Consider the following 17,761-nt stretch of genomic DNA (forward strand, 5'->3'; position numbering starts at 1 on the left):
AGAAAGATTCAGTATAAATACCCCATGAGCACTTAATTGTGTGAAGTTTGGAGAATGGGGTTTCAAGATTAGTTTAGTTTCTCCTTCATCCATTACTCACAGTCTAGCTAAAATCCCTTACTTTCATCCATCCCGTTAAGTATCTGGTTCAGTTCCTCTTCAGTGAAGTCACAGTGGTGTTCCCTCCAGCTCTCCCCTGTCTCACTCCTCAAGATCACTAGCTCTCTCTCTGTGCCCCGCAGAGCTGCAAAATGCGGGATCTCCACAATCACAGGCCTAAAAGGGGAGAGAAGGTAAAAGTCAAACGCAAATTGGACTTAAAAGTATGTTGGTGGAAACAATTTGGCAGAGCTGGCTTTTTCAGAGATGATATGATGATTGGGTTGATTTATGCATGACCTTATAAAAAAGAAAAGAAACCAAAAAAAAAGGATACAAGATTAAAATGTAAGTGTGAAAAAATTTCATGCCTAGTAGACAAACATATTAAAAGTAATTTGAAAAAAATTTAAACATAAAAAGAACATCCATTCTACATCACAAGCAGAATCCAGCTAGTCTGGGGATTGGTACTTTAGACTGAAGAAAGCACGGGCATAACTCCACAACATAGGTCAACAACAGGTCAGGGGGTTTCAGACTAAGGTTTGCAGTACCAAAAAACAAAGGAAGTAACAGAATAAAAACAAAAAAGTTACAAATATCATATCATGGAAAACTCAAAAAAATCTCAGGTGGACAAAAATATGGGTGTGTGACCACTTCCAGGATGGTAGGGTGTCCCCCAACCATGGTCCTACCCGAGGAACTTGGTTCCTGGAGGACCCAGCTGCAGGATGCGACTGACCAGGCTCTCACCCTCATTTAGAGGGGGCGGAGCTGTGGGAAGGTGAAGCTTACTGATCCATACGCAGCACAGAGGGGGAGTGAAGAAGAAAATATGAACACACCAGACAACAGCGTAAACACACTCGCACAAGGAAGTACACACATACACACACACACAAACACAGACACACACTTGCACAAGGAAATACACACACATAGTACACACACTTAAACACACACTCACCCCAGGAATTGGGCTCCAGTGGGTCCCACTTCAATGATGCGACCAGCTAGCCCCTCACCCTCCACCATCGGAGGCATAGAGGCGAGACGGTGCCTCTTCACCAGCCTGCATGTCACCCGAGTAGGTGCAGAACACTTTCTTGGTGGTACAATGATTCGCAGGCCATTGTGACGGCAACCACGCATGGCACCGCCCCTGGCATCTACCATGAAGCTGACCAGGAAGCTGAAGGAAAGGGTCAAGCAAGAAATCACATAAATTGGTTTTTAAGATTGGTCGGTCATAAATGCAATATTTCTGGGACAGATGTAAAGTCTGTTGACCATGAGCCACCATGCAGTCAAAGCAATACTTCATTGCAGGCTGCTTCCATCATTGTTTTCATTCCACTTGAAATTTTACTTGCAAGCCAGGCAAGCAAAGAGGAGGGCATTGAACAAAATTCTTTCTGAAGGATCTTATATATAAAGGAGTAAATAGATATCAAATATTAGATATCTTCAGGCAAGCGAGTGCTTCCAACAGTACTTAAGTTTTCTGTATATGAAATGTTAACACATGTTAACTTAAAGATGTCCATACTCAAACTACATGACAAGTGCTCTACTTCTGTTTGAGTAACATTTGCTGTTTAAAGAAATTTCTGAGCTATGTGGAACTAGATATTTGTGAGCATAAATTTTTGTTTTAGTTGGAATAAATGTGCTAGGGGCTGCCACAGGCAGGTTAGGGAAGTTGGAAAGTATTGACACACTACCACATTATTATAAGAAACAGAATAATATCAGCCTTATTCTTTAAGGATTATCAAATTAGGATCCAGCTATCATAAATGCCTTGCTGCGTCAAAACACTAAAACCTATTCTCAAGAATACAATGCTGTTATATTTGGTAGAGAAATATAAATAGCGTCTCGGGTCTATGTATCAGCTGTTATTTTCAAGATCAAAGGAGTCAGATCTGCATCAAGGATGACAAACTTAGTTGGAACATCTCTAGTTAACAAAACTTGAACCCTGGAAATGTAAAGTCATGCACCATGTTATTGTGCAGATAGGATGGGAATGAGGATAAAAGTAAGGGCACAGAGGAGAGAAGAAAAATTAGTCAAAATAAAGAGTATCACCTGCTGTTGTCATGGTCTAGGCACGGAGAGGAACGGCTAGAAGCAGAATACAACAACACACACACACACACACACACAATCACAAACACAGCCAAGACAAGACAGTGCACAAAGAGGCATCAGGAGAATAAACAAAAAGAGAAAAAGAGAATAAAGAATGAGTAAAAGTGACAAAAACCTGACCAGAGACAGAAAAAGACACAGCAGCAAAGATTAAAAAAAGAAGGAAAGTAGAAAACACAGAAGTGAAGGAATGAAAAATAATGTCAGGAAAAATTAAAATTGATTCAGAGGTGACTCATACACACCTGCTTGTGAACAAAAGCATATGAAAGACACCAGGAAACAATGTGAATGTGTGTGTATACCCAGAGTGTAGCAGACTGGAGGACAGCACCACGTTATCAAGATGCTCAGCTCCCCAGCTCAGACGGAACGAGTCCTTTTCATGCTCTCTAGACAGTGCTGATACCTACAGACCAAAAACATCAGCACGCCAGTTGGTGTAACACAAGACAAGCTATACTCAAATATTCTAAACTAAGGCTACCTTAAATAAGGTTTTCTTAAATTGCTAAACCAACAAAATGACAACCATTCCCTTTTCGTATGCTTTGTCCTCACCTGGTGGCTTGTAAGCATGTCTTCGATGAAAACTCCCTCTCTCTGATGGTAACTTTGGTGAATGGGAGTGTGCTGCGGCCTGTTGGAAAAGCAAGTTGGAGTGTCTTTGTCAACAGCAGTGGATAAAGATTTGAGTGATGTGTCATCACCCCCTACACACATGTGCTGTCATTTATTTATGTAAAATTAGACTTCTTGTTAAGTGTGAGTATTGTTTTTAAATTAAGTGTGTTATTTATGACCTGTCTAGGTTGTGGCATATGTAACTGAGGTCCCCGTAGTGTCCTGGCAGAGAGTCATCTCCCAGCTCTCTGAGATCTTCTGCTCTCAGATATTCTCCTCCATCACCTGTCATGGTGTCCTCACCTGGCGAACAAAGATATTTACAGAAAAAGATGCATTTTTATGTGAATCTAAAATTGCTGTATGGCCACCTGTCCAGGAAGTCCTGGATCTTTTATGACTGTGTTTCTTTAAAAATCCCCCAATCCAGCTGCTTTCTATCTCAGCTCATCGAACCCCATGACAAGGACCAGTCTCAGGCCTGTTTCACACTTATCAAATTTTGCGGTAGCTGCTATTTCAAACACGAGATAATTTTCTTTTTGATCATTTGGACACGTTTGACTTATCAGAACAAACACCGTACTTACAGCACATGCGTGACACACAAGTGTATCTGCAATTTGTGTGTGCCGATCATTTGTGAAACGTCACGCTGCGTCTGAGCTGTGCTCGCAACTCACTTTTCTGAAAAGGTTCACCGATTCTGAAGGCATGATGGCATTGTGGAAATTTTATTTTTGTTGGTCAGCACTGCTAAATCAGTGCATTCCTGAATGATTATTATATTCATAACTGTCATGATCATATCCACAGCCCCACACACTTCATGCACTTAGTTTCCACCATTGCACGTAATCAACAACGCTCTGATAACACCATATAAACAACAAGGTGTTCAAAGTTCTGCTTATGTAAAAGAAATCAGGTATATAAACCACACAACAACAACACTCAGTCATTTTAACTGCACATACTCTATAATACTCGTAATCCCCATACAACCAGAGGATTTCAAATTTGAGAGTAAAAGGCTAGAGAAAACAATCTCAAAATACCTTGTTTTAGCAAATCGTAAATGCATAAGTGCACACTACAAATATGATCACACTGATTAGTGACAAGAAAAGCAGGGCAGACATTTTGCAGTACCTTCCAGCTCCACAGACATCTCAGATAATGGCTCATCCTCCAGCCTCAAAGCTATGAAACATACAGCTTTAAAACCCATAGGTACGAAATTACTCAGCTCTTTATGACTGCTGAACACATGGGAAGAGAGCTAACACTTTTTATGCAAGGTCAATTTTGAGTTGAAGTATCTGATGATAAGAATAGCTTAAACCCATTTCACTGTCCATTTACCTGTAATGCAATTAGCTTGATACAGTCCAGTAAAACAGTAAGTTATTTTCTTTTGTTTTTTCTCTGTTTTAAGTTACTCACCTTCTTCATCAGACACATCAAGGATCTCAGTCATGGTCTCAGGGACATTGAGTTTGTGTTTCTCTATGACCGTCTGATGTGACCCCCATGGAAAAAGACAAAGAATAAAGAAAAGTTAAATTGGTATTCTGGGGAATTTAAGAGACAACCTACTGGTATCACAAGCTTACCGTTGTGGTAGTGACGACCTCCTCAGTGACGACTTTCAATGTGTCTACTACAGAGATGTAACCCAGACGTCTGGCAATAGACAAAGCTGTGTTTCCATTCTAACAGAAAGACAGAGATAGTGTTCATGTGACATGGAAGTGAAATGACACATTCACTTTTTTACAGAAGTTTGCTTATCAGTGAGAGCTGAGTAAAACACATCATTTTTTCCATACCACTGTAGTAGCATTAGGCTTGGCGCCATGTTGTAGCAACACATTGATAATGTGTGTGTTCCCCTGTTGTGCTGCCTGGTGAAGGGGTGTGTATCCATTCTATAGAATGAAAGAAGGAGACTGGATTTTATCGCTGTAATAAATTTAATAACACAGACTTTAACTGTATAATGTGGGGTGCTTGTTATTGTTGTTTAAACTGATGAGAGTTTCTACGCTTTTCAAGTTTGACATTTGAATTCTACCTTAGTTTTGGCGTTGACGCTGGCACCCTGCTGTAACAGGAAGTTCACCATTTTGGCATTTCCATAGTGACAGGCCACTATCAGAGGGGTATATCCAAGCTGAGGGGATGGGGAGATGACACAGAGAAAAAAACTGTCTTAGATACAAAGTCTGAATGATGTAGACACATGATGTGGCCATGCTTCCCCAAAGCCAGTAGGTGGCAGATATGCTGACTTTGTGTGTTGCTTTTTGGGGATTTATTGGTTGGGAGATTCTTTTAAAAAGCAGCTGGTAAACACAACCCCCTGCAGTTAATGCATACAAAACAAGCTATAACAGTGTTTATTATTCCATGACTTCACCACAGAATACAAAAAAATCCCTGTCTTGAATGAGGACTCCACTTGCATGAGTGTATGCCTTTAAGTCTGTTGGTGTTTACATTTGTGTGTGTATGTATGTGTGTGTTTGTACCTTAGTTTGCTGATCCAAGTTGGCATCATGTTTGGCCAGTACTTCTGCCGCACTGACTCTGTCTTCTTGGGCTGTGAGGTGCAGAGGAGTCAGTCCACTCTGTAACATACAAAGCACGGAGTTCTCTTGGTTTGTCTTTGTGTTGTGTGTCTGTGTGTGTAACGTCATTGTTTAAACACACATACAGATACAGATATTGTTATGTGGGGCACTACAGCAAAACACGAATCTATAACTGATTTCTTGTTGCATATTCTGAATGTTTACAAGACATACGATCCTATGCTTATGTCCTTCATCTTGCAGATTCCTGAAAATGTGAGAGCTACCTGCACCTTCAGTAAGAGATGTAGCATCTAATCAGTATCAACACAAGTGCCTGACAGAAGTCTCAGAACGTGTCTGCATTTTTGTGTGACCTTGGTGACTGCATTGACGTGAGCTCCTTTGCCCAGCAGCAGGTTGGCCATCTCAGCGTGTCCTTCCTGGGCTGCCAGGTGTAGAGGGCTGACTCCCTGTTTGGTCAGAATATTGGTCTCTGCTCCATACTGCAGCAGCGCTAATGCAATGTTCGTCTGGTTCTTTTTGGCTGCAATGTGGAGAGGAGTGTAGCCATTCTGGACAGGGAGGAAGGTGAACAGTTACATGCTAAAAACACAACAACAACTCTATATAGGTAAAATTCACCCAACAGATTTTAAATAGCGGCTGAAACAGCAGGCTTTTATGTTTTTTTCCCCCCGGTGCACCTGAAATCTAAAACATCACGAACATCTCAGATTTTGGTATCAGCTTTTAAAAATCAAAGGACATTACTCTTAAGTTATTGTTTTGCCATTACTATTACTACGTAAAATCCTCACCACGATTACAATTAGGTTCAAAATCTTGTGGTTAGCTGAGAAAATAAAATTAAACTGGAGTGCTAGATTGCTACAGGATAATGCAACACATATAAACCATAGTGTGAGAATGTCAAAGTACTGTTCTTCTTTAAAATCCTTTGTCTAACCTTTGCAGTAGCATGAGGCGATGCCGCTTTTTCCAGAAGCAGCAGAGCTACATCTCGGTTGTCATAGTGAGCTGCCACATGTAACGGAGTTAGGCCATTCTGTAAGAGGAAGCATTTGATAAAATTATTTCTTATGGAACACTGTACCTTTATGATTTTATTCTACTCTATAATAAGTCCATTACGTAGACACAAATTAATTCAGTGGACAGTGTATCTCGCTGAAATAAATAACCTTGTCCTGGAGTAACTTTTCAGCCCTTGAATCGGACTCTACATTGTTCTATTTAAATAATGAGTATAGATAATCCTAAAGAATTTTCTGTTCACCTTGCCAGCATCATCGGTGAGAGCTTTGCGTTGAAGGAGAAGTTTTGCTACATCAAGGCTTCCATGTTTAGCTGCTACATGTAATGGAGTGAATCCTTTCTGTGGAGGGGAAAAGGGAAATGTTTATGTCAAACCGGCATGTTTAAACTGTTCATGTTTCACTGGATATTTGTGAGCCTATACAATAATCTTATATCTCTTTGTTTCATTAGGTAATTCTCTGTCTTTGTGCAAAACCGTTTTATCCTCTTCTCACCTTTGTGGCCAGTGAGTGTGAGGCTCCGGCTTCTAGCAGCACGGCAGCAGTCTCTACTTGGCCCTCCCTGGCTGAAATGTGGAGGGGAGTGTAGCCATTGGTGGTGGCAGCGTCTGGATGAGCCATGTGCTGCAGCAGCAACTGGACAATATCAGTTTTCCCCAAACGGGACGCGATGTGGAGAGGAGTCTGGTCCTCCTGTGGTTGAGGGATGAAAAGGATGTACAAATTTGAGTAGAGAGGTAATACAGAGGGAGAAAAAAATAGAAGCAAAGAGACAGGAAGAGGCAATGGAATAAGAAAAAAACAGACACACAGTAGCCAGAGCTGAGGCAGGCAACATGATCCATGAGTACTTGTATATAACCCAGTGGATGAAATATTCTTTATGATAAACAGAAGGAAACAGTGATTAACTCTGATGATGCGACAGCCGACTCACCCTGGCCATGGCATCCACCAATGCTCCATTCCTCAGCAAACAGCGAACCACTTCCATCTGACCTGCTCGTGCTGCCATGTGAAGAGCTGTCTCACCACGCTGATATGCAAAGAAGGAACATTTATGAGCAGAAAAATACTGTGCTGAATGAAACCCTCATGATTTATGACAATACCTGCTAGGCGGTTGCATTAGGGAAACTGATGATTGGAAAACTTTATGCCTTATGTGTTCTGACAGCTGACTACGGAGAACTGAACAAATTATTTGTCAGTACTCACAATGTTACGGACGTCAGGAGATGCCCCATTCTGTAGCAGAAGTAAAACAATGTTGAGGTGTCCCATGAAGGCAGCTACATGGATGGGAGTCAGACCAGACTAGAAAAAGAAAGGGAGGCGGCACAAGAGAGAGGAAGACGAGCATAAAATGCAAAGTTTCATACAGAAAAGTGTACTGTATTTACAGATTCTATTTTGAGACATTCCCACATTGTCTCACCTCAGTAATAGCCTGAATGGAGGCTCCATATTTGACCAAAAGTTCCATCACCTTCACCCTGTTCTTCTTACAAGCAATATGGAGAGGAGTGAAACCATTCTGGTAGAGAGAATTAACAGATAAACATACAGAGAGAGGATTAAATGTAGTTTTATTTTATTATTGAACCTTTATCTGATTCTTCTGTTTTCCTATGTTTAAATGAATTAAAGATGCATCGTAGGAATCAAAAGCATCCATTCCCGAACCCTTTATTATCTTCTGCTCACTCTTCCTGTCTGAACATGTTTATGTGCTTGTGTATACCTACATGTGTATATATATATTTGTGATTCTGTGTTAATGCCTCTTTTTAATGCTTGTGCAGTTGTTATTTCCTGTGAATCCCTACCAGCGCTCTGATGTTGGGATTGGCCTTCTTGTCCAGCAGAAGCTTAGTGACTCTGTAGTGGCCACAGTGAGCAGCGACATGCAGCGCTGTGAGGTAGTCCAGCGTGACATCATCAACAGGCGCCTTGTGCTGCAGCAGGAGTTTAACACACTCTATGTGGTCTCCCTGGGCCGACATGTGCAGTGGGGACAGTCCGTTCTGTGTGAGAAAAAAAAAAAAACACATGGATAGATGCAAAAGGTCAGAAAAAGCAGTTAATTGAAGAAAGAGATGGCAGAGATGGGAGGAGAAAAGAGGAGCAAACACAATTGTGTGCTCTCCACACAAATACTATTGAAAGTCTGACGTTTTCTGATTGCAGAACAACTGTATCCTGGAGCTATATTAAGCTCAAGCTTATTTTGTGGTAGGACAGATTCTGGGGTGTGCTGACCCAGTAATGGCAAAGCCATACACTACCTTGGTTCTGGCTAAGATGGGAGCTCCTCTTTCCAGCAGAATTTCCACTGCTGGGTCATGGCCACTCCTGGCTGCACAATGCAGGGGGGTCAGCCCATCCTGCGGGACAATCACACATGCACCGATAAAGGCACAAACACATAGGTATACAGTATCTCAGTTCTGACAAAAGAGGTAATTGACAAGTGGTTGATATACTCTATTAAGCAATCATTGGGGGGGGGACTATTTAATAAAAGCTGATGTCCAGACTTTAAAAATGACTCTCACCCTTGTTTTAGCATCTATCTGAGCCCCTCGGTCCAGCAGCAGTGCCACCATGTTGGCGTTGCCTCTCTTGGAGGCCACATGAAGAGGCGTTATCCCATTCTGACAAGGCAGGCAAGGAAACAATGCAAAGTCAACAAACAAAACTGTTCAGTTTACAAAGCAAAAATATAATTAATGGTTGAGATCAAGAGCTGACATTATTCAAATCACACTTCAAATCCACAAGTCCTGGAATTTCTTTAAATAACTGTTTGTATGACAAAATTAAATTTTTAGGTTTCTGTTGAGTTGAGGGCAATAGAAAGTTACATCACTAACTACCCAACTGTATTTAAAGAAACAGAAACTTCATGGACCAGTCTCAAGAAAGCAATGCATCTGACAACATGCAAGAACAAAATGTAACCTTTGATAGTTTAAGGGGGAAATGCAGTTAATCAAGGCTAAGCTTAAAAGGGAAAGTTTGTTATGGTAAATAGTAAACAGTATGTTCTGGGAGCCTCAAAGTGAAAACACACGTAAAGTTTTATTAGACAGCAGTATAGAGCTGATTTGCCAAGAAGTGGAAATGGGGCGCTACCCTGGCTGTGAAGTCCACTGCAGCTCCTCGGTTCAGCAACAGGGTGGAGACATTCACGTTACCATAGTGAGCGGCGATGTGCAGAGGGGTGAACCCACTCTGTTTGAAACAGACGAGGAGAAAGGAGGGAAGGAGAGAGTGAGAAGGAAAGAAAAAGATGAAGAACACAAAAAAGGAAGAAAGAGAAGATTGGTTCAAACAGCAGGGGCAGAATAAAAGAAAGAGAAATGAAAGACGGTATAAAAGAAAGAAGTAGCAGATACAAGAAGCCTGATTCTACTGAAGCAGTGTTACGATGAGGCAGCTAACTGAAAAAAGAAACTAGACACATCAGTGTAAGCATAAAAAAATGAGTATATCCCAAAATAGCACATGCAATACATAATGCGTGCAAAAATCCAGTAATTCCGCCATGCTTGCTAGAAGAACACAAATGGCGAAAAAAATCAAAGCAGTTTGGTTCTGGATACTAAAAGTTCAACATAAAGGACAGTAAAAACCAAAACTGAAATACACAAAGCAACTACGCACGATGTGTATCTGCTTGGGCGAACAAATGGACATTTATAAATAAGCTATATATAAATATCTACAGTACACAGTTGTAGGTGGGTTTACTCCTTACCTTCCCATTCTGATAGACATGGTGCAATTTAATTAAGAAAAAGAGTTAACTTAAAGATCAACAATGTGTTTCAGAGAGGAAAAACAATGCCATAAAGGTGCTTAGAAGTACACATGCTGCAGGTAATGCAGAGAAAGAGAGTAATAAATAAAATCAGTGTTTCAGTTAAAAATCAGTAACGGTAATATATATTTTAAAGAATGATTTATTCATTTAAAAAGAAAAGAAAAACAAATGTAAAACAAATAATTTATATTTAAAATGCAATAAACTTACATTCTCTGGGATATATTAATACAACACACTATATTGAGTGTCAGCCATGCAGGAGTGTGTAGCACACCATAGTCAGCTACATGCATTCATATTAGTTGTACATAATTCTAACATGCAGGAATTCACAAGTCCTCCTTAAGGGAAAGGGAAAGATCAGGACAAAAGAGCTGAATGAGATAGTCAGAAGTGACAAAAGGGAATTAAACAAATAGCTGATGATTCTGTATACCTCTGTGGTTCTATTGACCATCATCTGGTTAGGAGGCATCGAGAGAGAAGGGGGGGGGGGGTAAGTTATAGGGTTGTTAGGTAAAGTGCTCATCACAACATTCACATAAAACACAGGGTACGCTTACAAGGTCACGCAAAGAGCAAAGACAAGGAAGCAAACAACAAAGCTATCTATCAATTAATATTATTTTAATCCTAAATGGAAATATAATCGATAAAATGAATTAAATTGTTATCAAATTATATCCATTTAGTCAGATGCATTATGACTTCCTTCTACCTCTCTGTATGCTTCCCTCAATTCCTCCTTCCCTCTCCACATTGTTTAATTACACTGTTTAATTCTCCCTCTATCTCTCACTTCACTCCCATCTGGCACTCCACCCACCTCCATCCATTAATTTCTCCCCGCTGGCCTCCCTCACCTTAGACTGGACGTCAGCGTTGTGGTCGTTCTGAAGCAGCAGTGCGGCAGACTTTGTGTCATCCTTGCGGGCTGCGATGTGCAAGGCTGGTAGGCGGACCTTACCCTTGGTGTCATGCTCCAACAGCAGGGAGACCACTGAGTTGTGGCCCTGCTGGAGGGCGATGGCCAGTGGGGTGAAGCCGTCCTGGAGGAGAAGAGAAGAAGAAGAAACAAGAGAAAAATTGTGAATGGCTACAATAAATTTAGGGGAAGTGAAAGGAAGTTAGGGATATGAATATATAAAGTATTTAGCGTTATAATTTGTTCAACACACATACACGTATCTTATATGCAAACTTACCTCTGTTGCAATGCTTTGGTTCCCATCGTTTTCCAACAGGTATTGCACCACCTCCAAGTGATTCTCCTGAGCTGCCATGTAGAGTGGAGTGAAGCCATTCTGTAGAAGCAAATGCATACAGTCCATACACACTTTGTTTTGTTTTTTTTTTTACATATTATCTAATAGCTTTTGATCATCGACAAGCTTCTCACCTGTGACTGAGAATTGATATCTGCTCCTCTCTTCACCAGTAGTCTGACTACTTCCTTTTGTCCGGCCAGTGAGGCAATATGGAGGGCAGTGTTCCCTTTCTGCAGTGAAAAACAAAAGTGTGTTTACTGTGCAGCTGTGGAAGAAGTTCAGATCCTTTACTTAAGTAAGTGTAATTATACCATACTGTGAAAATACACCACTACAAGTAAAAGTCCCACATTGAAAACCTTACGCAAGTATGTAAGTATTATTAGCAAAATGCAACTAATTTTAACTACTCAATATACTTTTGGGTAATTTAATCTACAGGAAAATCATCATATTCTATAAGATCTTGTGTTTTGTAGCTGTCCTGTGAGAACAATGTATCTCTAAAAAGTCAAGTTCTCATGAGCTCAGAAAAACAGCCCTGTTATCAGTTTTGTGATGATGCTTTTATGAACGAATCCAATTTCTATTAATAGTTTTAGCATTAGAAGTAGTAGGATTTTCTCAGCCAATAACAGAAGCACTTCATCTTTCAGTTTCAAAATCACAAAATTTGGAGATACATTTCACTGGACAGAAAGGTTTGAAAAATGTACAATATTTCCCTCTGAGATGTAGAGGACTAGACGTATGAAGTTGCATAAAATCAAAAACACCTCAAATTTGTACTAAATGACATTCCAATTCCAGTTACATTCCATATGGGCATAAACACTTTAAAATCAGAGCTGTTTGAAAGAGACACAAGCAAAAAAGACGTGATGGCCACAGAAACCTCTCAAATTAATATATCCTCCTTAAAAAACAAATTATGCAAATTAATAATGCACATTATTGTATTTTCAGGATGTGAAGGTTAATGATTAATGATTAATATCAAAGGCCAAATTCATGTCACTCCAAGGACATGGGCAGCAAGGTGACAGATTCTTTGCTGGCTGTTTACTGTTGCTAGCTATTAAACCCGACGTGTTAGGCATCCACAGAGTCACATAACAAACAGCTTGCCAAGAAGCTTACCCCACACTCACAATCATCCCACTCTCTCTTGTCCAGTAAAGATAAAATGGCGAATCAAGATGCAATCACGAGTCCACCGTGACCTCATTCAAAGCTGAAGACTTGAAGTAACTGATGTTAAACTTTGCTATGTCAATGTAAATTTAAAAAAGAAGCTGTCCAAAAGAAAGACTCCAGAAATGCATATAAGACAGTCTCACTGGACTTTTGGCGAACACTTGATTATAGTGAAGATATAAGGTTACAAACATAAACTCTTAGATTTTCAAGTGACATAGTTCGAGAGAGAAGCAGTGATTTAATAGCAACTAATATCACTATATATTACTTGCGTTCATGTGCACTCCTTCCCATCATCTCCCTCTTTATCTTTCTGTCACCCAGCTGTCACTGTCCTCCCTTCTTTCTTTTCCCCCCACATATATTCCCCTATGTAGGGCTAAAGATCCAACTGTGATATGTTCATACCTGGAACACTGATAAAGCATATTAACCAACAACTAAAACACTATAAATATGTGCATGTACCTTGGTGGACGAGTCAACAGGTGCTCCCCTCTCCAACAGTTCCTCCACTAAATCCTTGTGTCCCTCCTTAGCTGCCAGATGTAGTGCGTTCAGACCATTCTGAAGAGAAAAGAAAAAGAAAACACCAAGAAGTCAAGAAAACAAATGTGGTAGTGGTTATTGCATAACTGAGTCGTGCTCATGGAATTACATTATAAACATTAAGCCCAAGACCATAGAGCTTGGGCAATAAATACAGTACCTGCATTACATCGTAGGCAGAATATACAGGGAATGGACACAATCATCAACAACTGCACAATCCAGTGCCTTGAAATACAATATTGCTGCAAAAAATGCATACTACCCTTGTGAAGCCTACAGTATAATATAAAGTTGTTGAAGATGAGGCAATAATGTGAGCTGTCGTACCGAATTACACAATATTGTAGAGATGCAGTTGTGTCCATTTATGAACATTCAAGACAGCGGCCAGTATTACATTTTACATTACATTTCTTCAACATATTAGAATAAGAAAAAACATTCTTTTTGATGTTGATAAGAGAAATTCAAAACAGGGGGATGAATAACAGTTCTAAAAGAATGTCAACAAATTACAAAAAATAGAAAAAAAGAGATGCTTATTTCTAGAGACTAACTTCCGAGAAACACGAGAAGTACTGGCAATTGCAACACAGCTGATGTATTTATACAACACACATGCACAGACATATTTTCTGTGACATGACAGACATGTATAAACACAGAGAAGAATGATTCACCTCGTCCTCCTCTTCTTCCATTCTTTGTCGTCTGTTTTACAAGTTTTTCTTTAGTCTTTCTTATCTTTTGCCTCTTTAAATGATGCTCTAAGCTGGATTTAAAAGTAATGGAGCTCCAACCATCCACCCATTGGTTTAGATCCAAACTCCTGGGTCTGTCTGCCTTCTTCTCCCCCCCTGCAGACTCTATAAAACGGGTTACAGAGAGCAACTGTGCCACCTGGCTCTGAAGGCTCTTCTTGACACTGATGTAAAGGAGGAGCTGCTATATTGCCAACACCTTTATCATTGCCCCCCTTCCTTCCGTCACCACGTACAACACGCATGCATACACACACAAACAACAAATTGAGTACACACACTCTCACTTTCTCTGAGTTGCCAAATGCCAAACAGCCAAAGGGGTGTCATGTTTCTGCATAGTCATATAGGCTATGTAGGACGCACACGCACACGCACACACACACCACGCACACACACACACACACACACACTTAGAAGCCAATGCAAATGTCAACCTTTCTAAAAAAAAAATAAAAAAGGAAAAAAGGAAAAAAAAAAGAAAGCATCCCTCAGAGGCCAAAGTATCTAAGTGAGTATCTGGTCAAGTGAGTGACTGGGTCATAGATTTAGGACATGACTTTAAAAGGTAACCAAGCGCTTTAATTAAATATATTTTTCATGATTAATCTATCTTTCAGTATTTTATTTTCAATTCATAAATGAATCATTTGTTATAAGAAATTTCAGAGTTGTGAAAAATGGCCATCACAATTTTCCAGAACCCAACTATTTACTGTAATTTACAATTACATAGAACAGAGAAAAGCTATAAATCCTCACATTTGCATTTCAAATTTTCACATTTCAAAATTAGAACTAGATGATTAATAGACTATTGACTTTAGCACTATCTCACACTAGATGCACACAAAATCACACAAACATCATCTACTTTTGTGAATTACATCGCAGGACTAGCCCATTATTATGGACGACGACTGTATTATTAATAATATTATCTTCATTATTTGATGCTATTTGACACATTGTTGATACTAGTTATCATGCCATTGTCATCACAATTTCCTAGAGCCAAAGGTGACATTTTAAAATTGCTTATTCTGTCTGACCAACAGATGAAAACCCATTTACAGCAAAAGAAAAAATGAAAAAAAAGATCTTGTTGAGAATCTGTAACCAGTAAATTGTTGATATTTCGCTTGATAATTAAGTTCCAGTGTGTGACATTTAAGAGGATATATTGGCAGAATATGACAGAAACTGAATATAATATAATAACTGAATGGAAATTAAGAATCGCTGTGTTTCTGTTAGCTTAGAATGAACCCTTTATATTGACAGAGGGAGCTGGTCCTCTACATGGATGTATAATAAGATATGGATACCGGACCCAACAATGACACCTATTCAGTCCACTGGACCTTTAAACAAATGGTCAATTATCAAAATTTTGTAAGAATAGTTTTTCGTTGATCAACTAATCGATTAACTGACTAATCCTTTCAGCATTGTCATGAACATCATCATTATTATAATCATCATCATCACCATTACCACCACAGTCATCAGGTGATGGGTGTGGTTATACTGAGCTGGAGATGCTTGTCGTACTCCGCCATGGAGAAATGTTCATCAGGTTTGTTAGGTCGCACTGCCTATGCCTCTAATGTCATCACTTCAGTAATTCATAAATCACATTACTCAGTCCGTCAGTAACACTTTCATTGCAGTGCCAACAGGCGGTATGAAACAACTTTCAACAGCTTTTTCAACATGCATAAAATTTCCGCTTTAACCGTTAGTTCTGAAATGGTGGACTCACTGACACAGCAAGAATTATGCAATCTTATTAGAGTGTTTCAATCACATTTCAACCATTATGTATTTCAGGAAAGACAAGCAAAAGCCCCAACAGACTAACACATATACACACTCTGTCACACAAACTGATCTAAATCTCCTTTCCCTCTGAGCTGTAAGTGAAAGCTTCATTTAGCTAATGGACGTTTAGCCCAACACATGATCCCTGGCAGTTTGCGGTGCTTCCTGGCATGACGGGACACTGTTGAGCTCTGTCCAACCCAGATTAAAATTCACGCCCCTATGACCACTGACCTTTGTTATCATCACACGTGGTAATAAATGGTCAAGTATATTTGGTGTTGTTTTATAGGCCCAAGTGTCAGACAGAACGAATGTTAGAGGGGGAAAAAAAGAGGAAATAATTTAAATGCGTGCAGATTAAAGAGTAATATCACTCACCAAGGATTAACATTTGGGTAGATTATCTGGGAACTCTGGCTTTTATTTGTGAGGACATGGAAACAGCTCACACACAGGGACACACACACACACACAGAAGTCTACTGCCTTCCCTCTGTTATTCCAAAATTAACCGATCTTACAATAACATGCTTGTGTCACACAAAGTCACACACAAAGTCACACACAAAGTCACACACCCACACACACACCCATACACATCTCTTTTAATCTCTTTTTTTCCCTCTCTTTAACTAACTTGAACAGACACATCACCAAGGGCAACACTCAAAATTCATGTGTGACGTTCCAGCGTCTCCACTGAAACCACTGATAATATTACATCTACTATACTATTCATTTACGGATACATTTCCTGGATGATATCTGATCACATTACAGAAAATAACAATTTATAATGTGGAGGTTTATACTGTAACACACACTAACAATTGTGAAAATAGGATGTTATTCCCCCATGACCTGTGCTATTACAAACAGCGTTAAGTGATAACACTGTGCTGATATTTGCAAATAGCTGTTTTGTACAATATGCAGGTTCCTTAATTTTAAAGTGACTTCAGATGAATTGATTGTTATTTCCAGTTAACCAGGCCTCACGGTTTGAACTTTGTCTATTGGTGCTCTTATCAACACAGCTCTGACTCTACTGACTGCAATGCTGACCATACTCTTATAGATAATGGTCCTGTAATTGTGTGGAGTGCTTTTCCACTGATATGATTCCGGTCCACTCATTTCCCTGAGAGAGATGTTGCTGCTAATCACGGGTAACATAATACTTTTGAATGGTCCTCTTCTATCACTGTGGTGGTTGTGGAAATCATAACATCCAGCGGACACTCGTCAGTACTATGTACAATCATACACGTTCACCAGAAAGTAACTTTTAGTTTGACCACATCCTTCCACTGAAAGATCTCAAATATGAAGTGAGGGTATGACTTCTAGCTGTAAACAGTTTCCGAATAAGCTGTGATACTGGAGCCATAACCATGTGACCATGATAACATTCTGTCTGCAGTCTGAACAAGGGTAGTTTGATGAAGCTTCAGACAACTGATAATCAGATATAGCACCACTGTGGGTCTGTACTGGACTTGTAAGAATGTGTGTAAACTGGTCCATGCATTTAAGGATGTGTAGTCAGAAACACAGGCATAGACACAAACTGGAACATGCACACGTTAATTTACATTCATGTAGCCTAATGTAAATTTCAATGTGGCCATTGACAATAACACCTTTGTCAGTGTATGTTTTCATGTGTAAACAATAAAATGAACTACAGTTAACTGCTTATGGGTAAGGTCATATTAGCTGAGCGGTATTTATCACTTGTGACATCCAAATAAAATGACATCTACTGCATTATCTGGGATTTATATGAAATGTCACT

At 39.7% G+C, this 17,761-nt stretch overlaps 1 protein-coding gene across 2 annotated transcripts in view; it reads right to left on the minus strand.

Moving 5' to 3' along the window:
• Positions 1-17,761, minus strand: part of LOC123969743 (ankyrin-2-like) — a 70,643-nt gene that overhangs the window by 31,974 nt on the left and 20,908 nt on the right. For both annotated transcript variants that reach the window (XM_046047374.1, XM_046047375.1), the window contains exons 3-28: positions 13,292-13,390; positions 11,755-11,853; positions 11,561-11,659; positions 11,219-11,404; positions 9,662-9,760; positions 9,082-9,180; positions 8,812-8,910; positions 8,353-8,550; positions 7,962-8,060; positions 7,742-7,840; positions 7,461-7,559; positions 7,019-7,216; positions 6,763-6,861; positions 6,433-6,531; positions 5,840-6,037; positions 5,421-5,519; positions 4,964-5,062; positions 4,719-4,817; positions 4,503-4,601; positions 4,333-4,405; positions 3,066-3,189; positions 2,824-2,902; positions 2,568-2,671; positions 2,200-2,235; positions 1,073-1,297; positions 122-276 (exon numbers count right to left, since the gene is read on the minus strand). In XM_046047374.1, the coding sequence (XP_045903330.1) occupies positions 122-276; positions 1,073-1,297; positions 2,200-2,235; positions 2,568-2,671; positions 2,824-2,902; positions 3,066-3,189; positions 4,333-4,405; positions 4,503-4,601; positions 4,719-4,817; positions 4,964-5,062; positions 5,421-5,519; positions 5,840-6,037; positions 6,433-6,531; positions 6,763-6,861; positions 7,019-7,216; positions 7,461-7,559; positions 7,742-7,840; positions 7,962-8,060; positions 8,353-8,550; positions 8,812-8,910; positions 9,082-9,180; positions 9,662-9,760; positions 11,219-11,404; positions 11,561-11,659; positions 11,755-11,853; positions 13,292-13,390 (3,061 nt within the window). The remainder of the gene's footprint in view (positions 1-121; positions 277-1,072; positions 1,298-2,199; positions 2,236-2,567; positions 2,672-2,823; positions 2,903-3,065; positions 3,190-4,332; positions 4,406-4,502; positions 4,602-4,718; positions 4,818-4,963; positions 5,063-5,420; positions 5,520-5,839; positions 6,038-6,432; positions 6,532-6,762; positions 6,862-7,018; positions 7,217-7,460; positions 7,560-7,741; positions 7,841-7,961; positions 8,061-8,352; positions 8,551-8,811; positions 8,911-9,081; positions 9,181-9,661; positions 9,761-11,218; positions 11,405-11,560; positions 11,660-11,754; positions 11,854-13,291; positions 13,391-17,761) is intronic.

Source organism: Micropterus dolomieu, linkage group LG04 (assembly GCF_021292245.1).
Source record: "Micropterus dolomieu isolate WLL.071019.BEF.003 ecotype Adirondacks linkage group LG04, ASM2129224v1, whole genome shotgun sequence".
NCBI classification, from domain to species: domain Eukaryota; kingdom Metazoa; phylum Chordata; class Actinopteri; order Centrarchiformes; family Centrarchidae; genus Micropterus; species Micropterus dolomieu.